General features: G+C 41.4%; 1 protein-coding gene across 1 annotated transcript in view; it reads left to right on the top strand.

Moving 5' to 3' along the window:
- Nucleotides 1-18,218, top strand: part of pcdh15b (protocadherin-related 15b) — a 277,431-nt gene that overhangs the window by 92,664 nt on the left and 166,549 nt on the right. Inside the window, exons 10-11 of the mRNA XM_073828840.1 lie at nucleotides 10,758-10,904; nucleotides 11,052-11,296. Of these exons, the coding sequence (XP_073684941.1) occupies nucleotides 10,758-10,904; nucleotides 11,052-11,296 (392 nt within the window). The remainder of the gene's footprint in view (nucleotides 1-10,757; nucleotides 10,905-11,051; nucleotides 11,297-18,218) is intronic.

Here is an 18,218-nt window from a genome sequence, read left to right as displayed (position 1 = left end):
AACACTGATAAGAATACTGAGATAAAAGATAAAATATAATCATTAACGTATTTCAAAATTGTTACATAACTGTAACATACATCATCAAATTGTTATATTAGTGCTTCCAGTATTGCAACATCAATATCATAATCGGACTATATAACTCGCAATTGCGCTCTTATAACTCAAAATTCTGAGAAGTAAAATCAGATGTGAGAAAAAAGTCAGAATTGCAAGATACAAACTTGCATTTGCGAGAAAAAAAAAGCATTTTCTCGCAATTGTTGTTGTAGTTTATATCATGCAGGTCTCAGAAAAAAAAAGTCGGACTTGTGAGTTTATATCTTACAATTCTGACTTTATAACGCATATAATATCACGCAATTCTGACTTTTTTGCGATTCTGGCTTCTTTTTTTGTCAGTTTATATCTTGCAATTCTGACTATATAACTCGCAATTGCAAGCTTATAACTCAAAATTCTGAGAAGTAAAATCAGATGTGAGAAAAAAGTCAGAACTGCAACATACAAACTCACATTTGCGAAAAATGTGAAAAATCTGAAGTTTTTATCTCGCAGTTCTGACTTTATTTCTTGCAATTGTGAGATTATATCTCAAAATTGTGAGAAAAAAGTCTGATTCGCGAGTTATAAACTCACAATTCTGAGAACATATAAGTTTTTTTCATCCTCATAATCGGACTATATAACTTGTAATTGCGAGCTTATAACTCAAAAATAAAATCAGATGTCAAATTCACGTTTGCGAGGAAAAAAGGCAGAACTTGCAAGTTTTTATCACGCAGCTCTGACTTTATTTCTCGCAATTGTGTTAATATCAAGCAATTCTCAGAGAAAAGTCAGAATTGTGAATTTATATCTGAGAATTCTGACTTTCTAACTTGCAATTGCAAGTTTATATTATGCGATTCTGACTTTTGTAACTCGAAATGCGAGCTTATATCTCAAAATTTTGAGAAAAAAAGTCAGAATTGCAAAATACAAACTCGTATTTGTAAGAAAAAAAATATCAAAATTGCATATTTTTATTTTGTAATCCTAGCTTTATTTCTTCCAATTGTTAGTTTACATCAAGCAATTATCAGAGAAAAATAAGAATTGTGAGTTATAATGTATCACGAAATTCTGAAAAAAAAAAAAAGTCTGGCTACTTTTTTTCAGTTTATATCTTGCAATTCTGACTATAACTCACAATTGCAATTAATTTAAATAGAATTAATATTATTTAATTAAATGTTAACTGAGTAGCAAATTAAATATTATAATGTTTTGCAGGGTCTTAAAAGTTGAACTATGGAATTTTATGCATGTATGTATCTTTTTATTTATTTATTATTGTTTTACTCCATGTAAGTTATATATATATAATAGTAAAATTATTTCAATTTTTAATCATAAATATCAATAAAATATTACATTATATATATTTTTTTTTAAATAAATAACAAAAAAATATGAATAAATATACAAATTCTAAGAAAGATTATGCCAATGTCTTCAGGTATTCTTTTTAAGTATATTATCTTTTTTTTCTTCATCTTATCAAAACAAATGACATCTAAGACTTTATCATTTCACCATAGAACAGGTGCAGTTAATAAATCTGGACAAACAGCGTCATGTCATTTTTACAGTAATAATAAACAATACAAGTTAAAAGTATTTAGACATTGAAGACAAAGCATTTAGTTATTGTTGCACTTGGACTAACTTTTACTAGGAAACAAAATAAACAAAATAAAAAACAATGACAAAATAAACAATAATGACACTATTCCCCTGCCATGGCACAGTAGCAATAAAGGCATTTTGGCACTGTCACATTACGTCATCACAACATGTGCAATGTACTTGCAAATTTAGAAGGAAGCAGATGGCCAGGGGAGATCCACGCCACATAAATTTATCAGGGAACAAAGCGACAACACAATGATCACATGTGAGAAGCTGCATCAACATTCCTGTCACTTGCTGCAAATGAGCTGCAGATGTTTGTCCGCAAAATTCAGGGCCACGTTTCCCCTCTCTCGTTTATGAGCTCCAGAGACCCATCTTCCACGTTTCCTGAGCCTGCGGGATAAGTAAATCTCCCCCTGCCTCTCTCTCTGTCTCCGCCATAATATCACCAGTCAGTAAATATGCTCATCTATAATTCAAGCCGCCTCTGGAAAATGACAGTGTTACAGTGAGTGGCGTGGGTGAACTCAGAGATGCATGGGTGAAAATGAAGCTGCCAGGAAAAAAAAAAAAAAAAGAAGCTGCTCTGCAAGTCAGCAAAGCACAGGAGAAACTAATCCTCAAGACAGCTGTGCCAAAACTCTCTGAAAGAACATTTGTCCATTTGGGTGGCAGGATCTTGAGAGGAACATTGACAAGCAAAATACCTGACACAAGCTTAAAAGCACAACAAAACAGAAGTAACTTTAGATAGTTTCTTCTTTCTACCGTGTCATACATCTAAGCGTAATGGATTAACAGAAAAGAAAAAATGTAGTTCTGTCGATTGCTGATTAGATGTTGAGATGTGAGCGTGGCCCTCAAAAGTGAAGGCAGATTAACACAAGCTCGTGGGTAGATATTAAGCAGACAAAATGATTGGAGAAGTCTTGCATACCATACCAGAGAGAGAAAAAAATACATTGTATGGGTCAAAATTAACAATTTTTCTTTTATGCCAAAAATCATTAGTATATTAAGATCATGTTCCATGAAGATATTTTGTAAATGTCCTACCGTAAATCTATTAAAACTTAATTTTTGATTAGCAATATGCATTGCTAAGAACTTAATTTGGACAACTTTAATGTCAACTTCTCAATATTTAGATTTTCTTGCACCCTCATTTTCCAGATTTTTAGACAAATATTGTCCTAACAAACCATACATCAATGGAAAGGTTATTTATTCAGTATTCACATAAATCCGAATTCGAAATAATCAGAAAAATTGGTTTTGTGGTCCAGGGTCACAAGTAGGAAGTCCATGACTACCGCCAACTATTTGGTTACAGACATCCTTTAAAATATATATATATTTTTTTGTGTTCAACAGCTGAAAGAAATTCATACAGGTCCTTATCTGGCCGCTGTGATGCCAAAACCCCTTACTGAAGAATGTTTACAACTGTGACAATGATTGCTTAACAGAGGTGTAAAGAGTACTTGAAAATTGTACTTGAGTAAAAGTACAAATACCTTACAGCGAAAATTACAAGTCACCAATTCTGTATCGGTATCTGATCTTAACCCAATAATGAAAATTACCCCATGACTTCCCCATCTTCTTTCAGACGAAAACAATCAGAGTTATGTTAATAAATGTCCTGACTCTTCCGAGCTTTATAATGGCAGTGAATAGGGCTCAAGATTTTGAAGCAAAATAAAGTGCATCCATCCATTATAAAAAGTGCAATGTGAAGTGAATCGATGCGTTTGTGTAAGAAAAATGTCCATATTTAAAACTTTTAAAAACTGTAATCTCTAGCTTCCGAATATGCTAGTATTGCAAGAACCAAGTTTTGATTACAGCAAAGGAAAACCATTCTCCTCTCCGCTTATATCCAACTCCTCCAACATTTTTCTTTACAAATTCTCGTTTTGTACTTCTACTTCATGACAGTTCTTCGCTGAGATTTCGCATTTGACGCTTCTCACCAGAGATTACACTACACCTACAGTACGTCCTTCATCATCTGCTGGAACGCCACTCTCTCATGAAAGCATGCACATGTTACGATTGCGTAGTTGCAGGGAGAACGCAGGAGTCAAAAATAATCCATAACAGTCTTTTAATGAGCAAACGCGGGGGAAATACAACATAGGCAACATAGAAAACAACTAGCAGGTAACAAGGTAGACTGGACAGCGAACTAAGGAACAGTCAGGAACTAATGTACACAGGACTTAACAAGAAAAGGAACATGACCAAATATGGAAACAGGAACTGAAACCAGGGCAACACAAGGCAAAACACCCCCCAAAAAAGGCGTGTACTAGACAGAGACATGGGAGGTCTCCAGGGCGGATCAGGAAGCTCAGGAGGCTATAGCGGGTCACTACTAGCAATATCCCTATAGCCCCAATGGCCAGCGGACTTGACTTGGAAGCGGCCTGCGAGCTTGACGTAGGAGAGGCCAGTGGGCCTGACGTAGGAGCAGTCCGCGAGCTCGATTTTGGAGTGGCCCATGAGCTTGATGTAGAAGAAGCTGGCAGGCTTGACGTAAAAGTGGCCCGCGAGCTTGACGTTGCAGCGGGCCGGGTTTGGTTGGGTGTTCTGTCACGATTGCAAGGAGAACAGTCCTAAACAGAGACATCGGAGACCTCCAGGGCAGATCAGGGAGCTCAGGGGGCCATGGTGGGACAGGCAGTCCATGTAGCCATGGCGGGTCAGGGAGCTCAGGGGGCCATGGCGGAGTAGGGAGCACGGGGAGCCATGGCGGAATAGCCTCCATGGCCTTGGCCCCGACCCTTTGGCCCGGCCACTACGGCCGAACCCCTATAGCCACCCCGCAAAATTTCATGGGGGGAATTACGGGTGTTGAGGCCTTTTTGGCCAGGGACTCGTAGCCGGAGTGCTTGGGTGCTGGTAGTCCAGCGTGCTTGAGAGAGCAGCAGCCGGCAGCTTAGACGTAGGAGAGGCTGGCGGGCTTGACTTGGAAGCGGCCGGCGGGCTGGAGAGAGCCCTTGGGAATGGCTGGCGGATTTGACTTGGAAGCAGCCGGCGAGCTTGAAGTAGGAGAGGCCGGCAAGCTTGACATAGTAGTCTTCTGTCACGATAGTGTAGTTGCAAGGAGAACGCAGGAGTCAAAAATACTCTATAACCATCTTTTAATGAGCAAACGTGGGGGAAATCCAACAAAGGCAACATAGAAAACAACTAGCAGGTAACAAGGTAGACCGGACAGCGAACTAAGGAACAGAGAGGAACTAATATAGACAGGATGATTAACCAAAACAAGAAAAACAATCAACTTAACAATAAAAGAAACATGACCAATATGGAAACTGCAACTGAAACTGGGGCAAAACAAGTCCAAAACACTAACAGTACGACAGTTACTGGAAGCTAGAGTTTGCGGTTTCTAAAGTTTTAAATATGTATATTTTTCTCACACCAACACATTGCTTCGCTTCAGAGGGCCTTTATCAACCCCCCAGAACCATGTGGAGTAATTTTTTATGATGGATGGATGCACTTTATTGCACTTCAAAATCTCAACAGCCATTTACTGCCATTATAAAGCTTGGAAAAGCAAGTGCATTTCTAATAAAACTTCAAACTTATTTATATACAGGATGGCTTGAGGATGAGTAAATCATGGGATAATTGTATTTTTATTTTTTGTGTGTGAACTATCTCTTTTAAATGTTTTATTCATACAGAATGTAGACTCAAGGATGCACTAGTCCTTTACGCCTAAGGGACGCAGATGTCAGGGAAAAACAAGAATCAGGTGATTTGTGTAGATATTGTTTATTTTCTGAACACCTCAATATTGCAATAAATCAAGTTTGACACAACAGACTCTTAAATGTCTATAAACAGTGAAGTCTCAGTTAAGCTCAAGTGCTCAAAAAGGACATACATAAACCAATATCCTTTAAAAAGGTCTCAGTCTTGTTTTTATTTCATGTATCAAACACCTGGGATTCACAACTACCTACTAATGCACTCTCATTCGAGTAGAGTCTTTTTGAAAAAAAAAAATGGATGAGTAAGGGTGAAACGCACAAGATATAGTACCTTCACTTGCCTGTAGGTGGCGATATCACTTCTGGTGTAGCAGAAATAAACTTTAAATAAAAGTTAGGTGTCTTGTAAAACGTACAGTAAGTACTTGGATTACTTATCACTAATGTGGAGTAAAGCGTACATATATTTATTAAAAAACTTACTCAAGTAGAAAAGAGAAAGTTTCTAATATCTTTGATACTCAGTAAAACTACAAAGTAGCCAAAAAGATACTTAAGTACAGTAACTAATGACATTGACTTGAATTCTTTACACCACTGCTTATCAGTATCAACTAAATGCTGGATTTTCAAAAGTATGTTAAGTTCACGCCACAGACTCTTGACGACTGACGACAGCGTCCTTGAATGAAATTACAGTAATTTCCACCTCAAAAGGAATGACAGTACGTTTTATAATGGTTACTATTATGAAACAGGACATTGTCAATGACGTAAGTGAATGATGAATGTGTCCTCCGGAGGGAAAAGCTGTGAGACACAGCAAATAACTTTCAATATCAGTGACAAAGAAAAAAATAATTGAATTGTAAAACATACTACAAAAATACTTACTTACAATTTTAAGTATATTATGTATTTTATCAATCATTTTTCTCCAATGTTTTCTTTCGTATGCTTATAATCAGAACAAGCAGTGTTCAATCCATGAATAAATCACTCTTCTGCATCATTTTGTTTCAATGAATTGATCAAATGGGTCAGCAAAAATGTATGAATATGCTGATTCAGACTGTTCACTCATGCACTGAATCATTTTGAGTGGTTTCTCAGTCTGTAAAATAACAATAGGAGTGCTGGATGAAGTGGATCTTTACCTAAAATCAACTGAAATCAATCATGCAGGAGATAAAGAGGGTCTTTATTGAGTTCAGCATCCGCACATGCAGCTTATGAATGACTTTCCATTCAAAAAAAAGTGTTTAAACACTATACAAAAAGCAATTACTATTGTTTGGACGTGTACCGTAGTATTCTTTGGTGCATACTGGCTATACTATAGTGCATGAAACAATTGTTAAAACTAATTAGGATGGAAAACAAGGTGCAAGCTTAGAATGCAAAGTCTCTCCTTCTGCTTATGAAAATTGTTCTACCACATTCATAAAAAATAAAGGTTATTTATCAGCCAGTTCCATGAAGAACCTTTAACATCCATGGAACTTTTTAGTTCCACAAAATGTTTCTAAAATGTTCTTAAAACTAAGAAAATGGTTATTTTAACTGTTCACTGTCCTTTATGAAACCCAAAAAGGTTCTTCCGTGCCATTGCTTTTGGCACTCTTGTTTAAAACTACAGGTAGAAATCAAAATGTGACGTTTCTTAGAAAAGTATGTGCACACATATTCTCAACAAGCCAAAAAAAATGCATGACTGGTAAGGGACAAGTTATGCACCAAAGTACTAGGCATATAGTCTTAAAAAACAACACAATTGATTTAAAAATGAAAAGAACATTGACTATATAAGCATGAAATGCTATAAACAAACTCCAAACACACCACAAACACAAACAGCAAATTCAAGGATAAAGATAGGATTTCTCATTGCAACAGAAGAGAACATGCTGGCCAGTCTCGGCTATGCTGCATAAAAATGGTAACTGGACAAACAAACGCATGTATTCCTCCTAGACTTAATAAGCAGCAGCAAAAATCAGCATGCTTAAGATTTATTTCTCACGGTTGCCCTGTAATTCCCAGCCCCTGCAATTATAATGCCTCTGACAGCAGTAAATCACAAGCTCGTGGGGTCTTCGCTGGGTGTGATTACCCATAATACTCCCTCAGTCATCCATTATGCACACAAATGCAGCATGTGTACAGTCCTGGGAGAAAATACTCAAGGGAAAATGATTATTTACAGTAATATATTTGATATTACTTACGCAAGTCATCGTAAGACAAAGTAGCTCACAATTCATTTGAATTTGTCCTTGAAAAAAAAAACTAGGCTGTGAGCTTTGTTTTATATTAGCTAGAGCCATGTTTGTTCACAAGAATATCAATATTGTGAAATCCATGAAATTATTCTAAAATCTAAAACACATTTGGGACAAACCTCATATCTTCTAAACCCTTTCTGATTGAAAAGGCAAATACAAAATACTGCATTCCAGAGCTGTTTTAGTATTATTTATATTGGTGAATATTTTATCATTTTTACAATTTACAATAAAGTACAATTTACTTTAAGGTTTAAACATTTAATTATGTGCTTTTGTCATTGTATTTATTTGTTTCACTTTTAATAATCTAACAATCACTAAGTAGTTTTGCTAGAATTTTTCAACTTTCATTCTATCATTTATGTGTTCACAAAGTTTTTTTTTCCCTTCTACACCCAAACAGAATGGGAGTTTGGTCTTGCTCAACAACTACACAACAATAGCCCTGTTTTCAGCCATTTTTCCTAACCTGACAGAGGTTGACAGCTAGTAATATTAGTGATTGACAGCAAAACAATAACCCGCGACATGAGCACTTATGTCACACATATGTCAGTGACATGACAGGCAGCTAATTATGGACTGCTGCTCTGTTAATACAGCACTTACCAATCGAACACACTCTAAACATTCAGTCATGACCCTTGAAAAATTGCAGGTAGTCACTTTGGTTATAGAATGTGGTTGTCACTTGCTTTCATAACCGAACCTTATATGAACAGAACCGCATTTAGCTCTTCAAACAGCACTGACAAGTCTATAGTGTGGATGTCTTACTGTAGCCAAAGGCCCATGATATATAAATGCAAACACTCTATGCAAGTTCATGCAACTGTTGCTGAAATGTGTCACAATGCAAATCAGAATGTAGTGTAATTCTCAGCGTTACCACAAGTGGTGCTGTAGTGTGTTTTGATTAAGTTTTGTAATCAGATTACTTATTTCAACTAACTAGTAAAGTAACACATTACTTTTACATTTACATGAAAATATCTTAGTTATTTTTTAATGTTACCGAAGTTGCTTTTCATAAAAAGTAACTAAGTAACACTATTATTTATTTTTTGCAGTGCAACACTGCAAAAAATGTGTTTCTTACTTCTTGCTTACTTTTCTAGACCAGTATAAACTATTGTCTTGTTTTCAGAAAAAACAAGTCAAAATTAAGTGTGTTTTTGCTTGAAAGATGCAACATAATCTGACAATGGGGTAAGAAAAATAATCTTGTTTTCTGAATTTGAGATTTATACATTGTCTGAAAACGGAATAAATCAGCTTTCAATTGATGTATGGGAGGACAATAGGACAATATTTGGCTGAGATACAACTGGAATCTGGAATCTGAAAGAGCAAAAAATCCAAATATTGAGAAAATCCCCCTTAAAAGTTGTCCAAATTAAGTTCATAGTTGCATAATACTAATCAAAAATGTTGTTTTGATATATTTATGGTAGGAAATTTATTAAATATCTTAATGAAACATGATCTTTACTTAATATTCTAATGATTTTTGACATAAAAGAGAAATTGATCATTTTGACCCATACAGTGTATTTTTGACTATTGCTACCAATATACCCATGCTACTTAAGAGTTTTGTGGTCCAGGGCCACATTTTATGAACAATTACTACACTTCAAAATAACTATTTTATTTTAAAATGTTTTAAAATGTAATTTATTTCTGTGATGGCACACCTAAATTTTCAGCATCATTACTCCTGTCTTCAGAGTCACATGATTCTTCAGAAATCATTCTAATATGCTTATTCACTGTTTAAAGAAATATTTATTTTTATTACCAATGTTCTGTTGCTTATTTATGACCCTGCGTCGACTATGTTTCTTGCCTAAGTTTCCAGAGGGGGTGAGATGAGCTCGGTCCATATGGAATCTTTCAACCCGGTCTTTTATTACAGTAATTAATGAGGAACGTGACTCATTACTGGCGTTTTATTAACCTCCCACCACTGGCTCCCAACAGTAGGCCGCTAAAGCAATAAACTGGCCAAATAACCAAATTAGTGTATCAAAAACTGTTGTCATCCCTGTTCGCTGCCCTTTAGATAAGACTGGCCTGACTCCAGAATGGTGTTCCACATGCACCATCTACTCCAATATAACACATTCAGACCCCTGCTGGGATAAAAAGAACTTATTAAATCTGGCTAAAGACCAGATTTAATGAACTGTCTGTTGACTGCAAAATAAAATTCTACATAGTAAAACTTGTTTATTATTATTCTTATTTAAAATGACGAATGAGTTATTTTATTCTTGTCATCCCAGTAAATAATGATACATTAAAATTCATGAAAATACAGTTAAACATTAAAACATTAGATGTCTACATTTTAGACAACCTCTGACACTACCTCAGGGGTAATTGGATGTAAAATTCACTTTTACAAGGTATGTAAATATAAATATGTCTTACCAGTGTGTGGCACAAACACACTACAATGATAAAAAAATCCATTCACTTAAACAGTCTAAATTATCAAGCCGTTTTGATTTTCTGTGCAAGATGACGTCATATTGTTCAGACCCCGCCCACGCCCACTGATGGTTTTACGTTGTCTGCCATTTTCTCCGCGCTTGAGCAGCTATAGTGACAACAATGTAAGAAATGCAGGTGTTTCGTAGTTGTTTGTTTTTAATGGTAGCATGCCACTGAATCAACAACAAAAAAAAAAGAAGAGAGGGGTGGAGTGAGTAGTAGCTCATTATCATTTAAAGAGGCATGCACAGAAACAGGTTGCTGTGAACAGAGATGAAAGCTTTAGCGTAAAGTTCTACCAGGATGACGCTAATTCATGATTATCTCGACAACCAATAGCAGCTTGACGCCTTGAATAAAAGACCAAAACTTACTCTTCCATCCTGCTGCCCCTAGGTGTCGTACCCGAAGTTCCGTCTGGTCGATTCCTCTAGCAGCTCAAGATGTTTCAAAAACAGCTCGTTGATCTTGCAATCTCTGACGAAGACTCCGTTCCTCTTTCGCCCGCCTCCCTGCACCGGAGTATGCGCATTCTAAGGAATCTCCCTGGGTCCAGTGGCCTCCCGAGAATATCGCGGACACCTTACTGGATTCCGGCATCCTCGTCAGCAACGACTTGACCCACGATGACCTCATCCTCCTTGCTTCCTACACGCTGGGTAGCCTTCCGGCTTCATCATCCGACGTGTCCAAGGCGACCATGGCAACGCAGCCCAGCTCCTCAAACAGGACGAAAACGCTCGGCTAAATCCTCCTCTCCTCCGCCAAGCCCGGATTCGGGCAGCGCAAACGCGCAACTCTTAAAGGCTTTTCTCCAGCTCACCGAAACCGTCAAATGTTTCGAAACTAGTCTGGGCTTCTTCCAGTCAGCCTTCGCTTCGCGCGCACCCGAACCATATATTCCCGCGACGTCTTCCGCCTCCGTCTCAGTCTCCCCTTCAGTCATCGATTCAATTTCCTCTGCTGCACTCTCCACTTTTCCTGCCACGTCGACTTTCGCAACATCTCCAGTTCAGACTCCGCTACAAAACGCCGCTACGTCATTTCCTCCTGCAGCGTTCAATCTCTCAACGGCTCTGAAGGCCCAGGTTTTCGGTAGACCATTCGTTCCACCCGCTGCTGCTTCAGTGTCTCCCAAAATAAGATATGACATCATCTCAGGTAAAGACATTAACCTGCTGCACTGCTGTTACCACGACCCGTGATCGACAGGCAGACGATTGACTGTGGCGACGTGGCAGTCCTACTTAACTTCAGATCCCAGGCTACAACGAAACCTGCCTTTTACCGAATTCGTCATTGCTTTTAGTTTTCCCCAATCGCAGAGAGGAATTAGAACTTTATCTAGCCATGATGGCAGACTTTAATCTAAGATATGGCGGGACCTTATTTTACGAGTCTCACAAGTCTTTTTCAGCAAAAGCTGCTTCTCCTGTTGCCTTCGTTGGTTGACTCTGACCTGCTTATTCGCCTTTTCGGAGGCCAAAAAACTCTGACTCGAGCTGTTTGTAGCTCCCACGGCCACTCCGCTTCTCTCTCTGCCCTAAAAAGTTCACGCTTGCCGTGCTCCGGGCGCTCTCCATGGTGCTGATCCCGCAAACCCCGCGCTCGCCATATAAGGCCGTCCAATTATGAATTCAATGGTATACCTCTGTGCAATAACTTTAATGAATCTGTTTGTTCTTATTTTAAATATTTGCAAGCTGCCTTTCGCGTTACATTTGCTTGATGATTTTCTGCTAATCGACCTTCCTCCTTCTGAAGCTTCGTGCTCGATACTCTAAACAAGTATTTTGCGACTTAGGTGTTCCTTCGTCAGAAGAAAAAACAATCGGTCCCGTCATACGTCTCGAATTTCTCGCATAATTCTGGATACTATTAAGATGCAAGCTTCTCTTCCACACCAAAAAATTTGTCCGAATCAGGTCTGTTATGGAATCGTTCCTCATGTCTCGCTTAACTTCCAAACGTGACTTGCTTTCTCTTCTCGGCAGTCTCAACTCGCAATGCGAATCATTCAACAAGGTCGTTCTTTCATATCTCGCATGCTGCATTTAGCTCATTCAGTTGCAAATTTAAGCGACTCGCTTCTCCTAGATGACGGCTGTTTTTCAGACCTTAGGTTTTGGTCTCTTCTAAACAACTGGAATGGCATTTCCTTCTATAACGACGTTTCCGAATCATCCAACGCTCCGAACTATATACCGAAGCAACCACTTCTATTGATTTTTGGGGATTCTTCCAAGGGCAGTGGTTCGCAGAAAAGTGGCCTCACGATTTGTCTATTTCATTCAAAATCCACCTCGTCCGCTCTCTATGAAATCTACCCTATCGCGGTTGCTAGCGTTCTCTGGGGCTCAGCCCGGTTACGGAAACGTACTACCTTGTTTTGCGACAACGAAGCCACTGTCCACATCATTAACAAAGGTCGTTAGCATTGCCCGGCTATCATGTCTATTTTAAGACGTCTAACTTGGCAATCCATGACGCACAATTTTATCATCAAAGCCGAACACATTCCAGGTCGTTTTAATGCCTAAGCTGACGCTCTCTCTCGCTCTCGTTTGCAGGTATTCCGACGACTTTACCCAGCGGCCAACAAGGATCCGACGCCGTGCCCACGCTGCAACAAATTCTCTTGAATTAAACAGGCCTTTGGATTTTAACAACCTTTTAAATTCTGCCAAATCGTACATCGCAAAGGCGTAGCACTGTCAACTCTCAAAGCATACAACTCGGCTTGGTCCCGGTTCATCATGTTTTGCTTCACCTATCAAATTCCGTTACTTCCCATTTTAATTTCGACCGTGTGTGCTTTCCTCACGTACTGTTTTTAATCATGCCAACTTAATATTTCAACTATATGTAAAATTCCGGCTGGTGTTCTATTCCACGCAAGGTATAATATCCCTAATTGCCCCAGCTTATTTTTGTCCCCTTTCATTTGATTACTTCTCCAGGGTATGTCAAAATCCGTGTTCAAAGCTAAACGTCAGCCTATCACACTCCGCATACTTCAGACCTTAGTCTCAAAACTTTGTAACGGCTTACTTGACAACTATTCCAACGCTCTGCTCGAAGCTACGTTTTAAACTGCATTCTTTGGTTTCTCGCGCATTGGTGAGTTTACTTCCGATAGTAATCGTTTCGATCCAACAAAAGATTTATTTCAAGACTTACACTTTTCACCTAATAACTTTTCACTGTTGATTAAACTCTCAAAATCAGATTCCCCGGGTCTGGTGTCACAATTTCAATTTCAAAATAAATTTGGCTTCTCTCTATGCCCTTTCGCTTCTATGCTCAACTTTCTCAAAATACGGCTGCGCACTTCTGGTATGTCACCTCTTTTCTTTCTCTTAAGTGGGTTACCCATTACTAAACGGTGGTTTAGAATTCTTTCGTCAACCACCTTGACAGCCGCCGGTCCTTCACCCGATATTTATACTAGCCACCCTTTCCGCATCGGCGCTGCCACTACGGCAGCTGAACGAGGGGTTCCAGAGTCTACCATCAAACAGCTCGGAAGATGGTCTTCTTCGGCATACGAAACGTATATCAGATCAGAATTTCATAAGGTCCTGAATGCACAGCAGTCTCTCACATCATAAAGGTACGTTGAATTCGCTAGCTACTGGTGGTGGTTTTACGTCGAATTGTTCATGTTACTTATGGTGGTTAAAGTTACCAAAAGTCAATCATGCTTTTACTTATCGTCGTCGTTATAGCCTACAACTAATATGACGTCTTTGCATTTTCTTTATCATACTAACGTTCGTAATCTCATAGACTAAGCCTACACTATAATCAGCAACCTAACGTCAGCGGCAATAACGACTCGAAGCCGTTCGCTCCTTCATGTTTATCTTTATTAATTTATTCGACCTAGCATGGTCCTTCCTCAAGCCTGCGCGGCTTAAACGGCCAGTCGTGGCATTTACCGAAAGTCAGTCGTGGCTTTTACCATCGTCTTAATTATTATTAGCTTTATTATCAATAACTCACTCTTACAATATGTCATTGGATTATTATATTATGCACGATAAACCTTCAATACCGAGGCTCGACGCCCGTCCCGGCTTACACTCATTGCCTATCGTGGCTCGCTTATTTTCCCAAGACCTAACGTGGTCCCTCACATCAAGCCAATCGAGGCTATACGGCCAGTCGTGGCATCAATATTGGGCGCTAATCACCGAAAGCCAGTCGTGGCTTCGTTATTCACCGAAAGTCAGTCGTGGCTTTTATTATTAGCTCTTATATACTCACTCTTACTATATGTCATTGGATTATTATATTATGCACGATAAGCCTCCAATATAACGCCAGTGGCAATAACGGCTCGAAGCCGTCCGCTCCTTTATGTTTATCTTTACTAATTTATTCGACCTAGCATGGTCCTAACTCAAGCCTGCGCGGCTTAAACGGCCAGTCGTGGCATTAACCGAAGGTCAGTCGTGACTTTTACCATCGTCTTAATTATTAGCTCTTATTATCAATAACACACTCTACAATATGCTTTGGATTATTTTATTATCCACGATAAACCTTCAATACCGAGGCTCGACGCCCGTCCCGGCTTACACTCATTGCCTATCGTGGCTCGCTTATTTTCCCAAGACCTAACGTGGTCCCTCACATCAAGCCAATCGAGGCTATACGGCCAGTCGTGGCTTTAAAAGTTCGGAACTTGCTCGAACGACCAGTCGTGGCTTAACCGTGAGAGCCTATCGTGGCTTCAGCTAGCAAAGTCAATCGTGCCCTTTTTACTTTTACTAAGAAGAACTATATCAATACTAATTATTATCAATATTGTTTAATGAATCAGATCTTTAAAATAAGCCAATCGTGGCTTTTAACCCGTCAAAGACATCCCTGCATAGCCTATCGTGGCTATTATTAGAAGCCAACCGTGGCTTCTTAATTTAAATTACAAGGCTTCCCCTTTCACGCAATCTTAACCTTTCCATTATCACTCGTACTTCGGGCTCTTTTTCTTTGGGGGAAGGCTCTCCCCTGCCTTCATCTTCAGGCAGGAAATGCAGTCTACCTCAGTCACGGATTAAGGATGGAGCCCACGCCAAAAGAAACCATTAACCCTTCTGTCTTATTCATTCATTCAAATAAATGTTCAAATTTCTATCGCCTCAGAGTCTCTCTGGTAGAAATGAAAGCTTTAGCGTAAAGTTCTACCAGGATGACTCTAATTCATGATTATCTCGACAACCAATAGCAGCTTGACGCCTTGAATAAAAGACCAAAACTTACTCTTCCATCCTGCTGCCCCTAGGTGTCGTACCCGAAGTTCCCCTCCATCCTCCCCACCACCACCAGGTTGGCTACCATCCATACCACGTGGGGGAAGGCTCTCCCCTGCCTTCATCTTCAGGCAGGAAATGCAGTCTACCTCAGTCACGGATTAAGGATGGAGCCCACGCCAAAAGAAACCATTAACCCTTCTGTCTTATTCATTCATTCAAATAAATGTTCAAATTTCTATCGCCTCAGAGTCTCTCTGGTAGAACTGTTTTTGACAAGGTAAAAAAGGATGTTGTTTTACACGACCATTGAGGGATTTTGCAGACATTTCTTGAAGACATTTTGATACAGCATCATACCAATTTGTGGATAATGGGCATCCGATGTCCCCATTACAACAACCTAGAAAAAGTGCTAAACTGCATATAACTATACATTTTTAAATAAATTATTAGGTATCTTTTTCTGAAATGTAAGACTTTACAACTAATTAAATTTATTTAGAAATATAACATATTGTCACAAGGACGGTCGGAGACGAGCGGATCCATTCGCAGCATTTATTAGAAAAGACAAAACAAAACAAACACAAAGGGGCAGGCAGAAATCGTAGTCAAAACACAGGCAGAAAGGTCGGGGCTGGCAGCGAGAATCAAACACGGGAGGGAATCCAGGAATCAACCACGGGAAAACAAACACGGGAAGAAATGCAGCCGGGGCAATACAAGACTTCGCGAAGAAGCTGAGTGTAAGAGTGGCTTAAATGCAGTCCTAGAAATGAGGTGCAGGTGAGAGCGGTAATCAGTGCAGTGAGAAACAAGGAGCAGGTGAATGCAGTGATTAGTGCAGTGGCTTGTGGGGAATGAAGTCCATGATGTGTAGTGCAAGAGTTTATGATGACAGGACGACTCAATTCGTGACAGAGCCCCCCCCCCAAGGAGCGGCTTCCAGACGCTCTAACCACATAATGAAACCGGAGGGTGGTGGAGCGGAGGCGGAACAGGGGGAGGGATGGAGGGCCAGGTCCATGTGGGGGTAATGGAGCTATGGACTGAGGCGGGACCGGCGGAGGGAGAAGCCATGGTGGAGGAAGGGTTGGCTCCTCCATGGGGCAGACCGACGGAGGTGGAGCCGGTGGAGCCCGAGGCGGAACCCGGAGAGTCGATGGTCCTGGGCGACACAGAGGATCCGGAGGGCCAAAGCGGAACCCAAGGCTCTGGCGACCAAGGCGGAGATGGAGGTCTGGAGGTACACAGCGGAGCCGGAGCGACAGAGGACCGAGGCTGTGCCCGCGGGAGGGAGGAGGTCCACAGAGCCGGTAGGACGGAGCGACGAGGCGCAGCCGGAGGAGTAGAGTCCAGAGGCGAAGGTGGGGTGACGACCGACCAGGGCAGAGCCGGAGGGACAACGGAGCCCGGTGGAGCTGGTGGACCGACGGCCGACAGCGGAGATGAGGGAGCAGAGAGCCGGGGTGGAGCCGCAGGGTCGGAGGGCCGAGGCGGAGTCCAGGACTCTGAGGCTGGAGGCGATGGTGAGGGATCCTCCAGCCAGGACACCGATGGAGACTGGCAGACCCACGGCAACTCCTCTGCACCGAAGGTGGGTTGAAGGTGAGCCGAGGGACTGTCAGGAGACTGAGGTGGTGGGACTGGAGCAGTAGGGAGGGTGGGTGGGAAATTAGACAGTCCATACATGGCCTCCGTGGCCAGAACAGGGCAGACAGGAATCTAAGGAAGGCTGGGCGGAACCAGCATAGGCTCTGGACGACTGGACGGAACCAGTGGAGGCTCTGGAAGGCTGGGCGGAACCAGCGGAGGCTCTGGAAGGCTGGGCGGAACCAGCAGAGGCTCTGGGAGGCTGGGCGGAACCAGCGTAGGCTCTGGGAGGCCGGGCGGAACCAGCGTAGGCTCTGGGAGGCCGGGCGGAACCAGCGTAGGCTCTGGGAGGCCGGGCGGAACCAGCGTAGGCTCTGGGAGGCCGGGCGGAACCAGCGTAGGCTCTGGGAGGCCGGGCAGAACCAGCGGAGACTCTGGGAGGCCGGGCGGCACCAGCGGAGACTCTGGGAGGCCGGGCGGCACCAGCGGAGACTCTGGGAGGCCGGGCGGCACCAGCGGAGACTCTCGGAGGCCGGGCGGTACCAGCGGAGACTCTGGGAGGCCGGGCGGCACCAGCGGAGACTCTGGACGGCCGGGCGGAACCAGCGGAGACTCTGGCGTGGCAGCCATCTTGCGTAGTGGCTCTGAACTGGAGTTTACTGTGGGAACATTGTTGTCCTCTTCTTTGATTCCCACAGTAAAAGGAGAGCCACTCATTTGCAGAGCAATGTCAATGTAAATTTGTAAAGTCCAGTTAGGTGCAAACATGGGCATGAGTGAAGCCAATGGCTCTAATGGCGCTTTTCCACTACACAGTACCAGCTCGCCTCGGCTCGACTCGGCTCTGTTTGGTTTTCCACTGTGTAAAAGTTGTACCTGTACCGGCTTCCAGGTACTTTTTTTTGTACCACCTCCGGCGAGGTTCCAAGCGAGCTGAGGCGATACTAAAATGTGACGTGAAAACACAGCAGACTGCTGATTGGTCAGAGAGAATCGTCACTATTCACTGCGTCATCATTGCACGCGCCAGCAATAGTATCCAGAATAACCCCGCCATTTTTAAAAAGTTTGGCCAGAGATTGCGTGACATATCCAATCCATTACATATTATGGCAACTCGGAAGAATACGCCGTGGTCAAACGAGGAGGTGCAGACAGCGGGT

The sequence above is a fragment of the Garra rufa genome, chromosome 22 (assembly GCF_049309525.1).
Source record: "Garra rufa chromosome 22, GarRuf1.0, whole genome shotgun sequence".
Taxonomy (NCBI): Eukaryota; Metazoa; Chordata; class Actinopteri; order Cypriniformes; family Cyprinidae; genus Garra; species Garra rufa.
The sequence above is the reverse complement of the archived record's forward strand: the minus strand, read 5'-3'. Positions and strand labels throughout refer to the sequence as shown.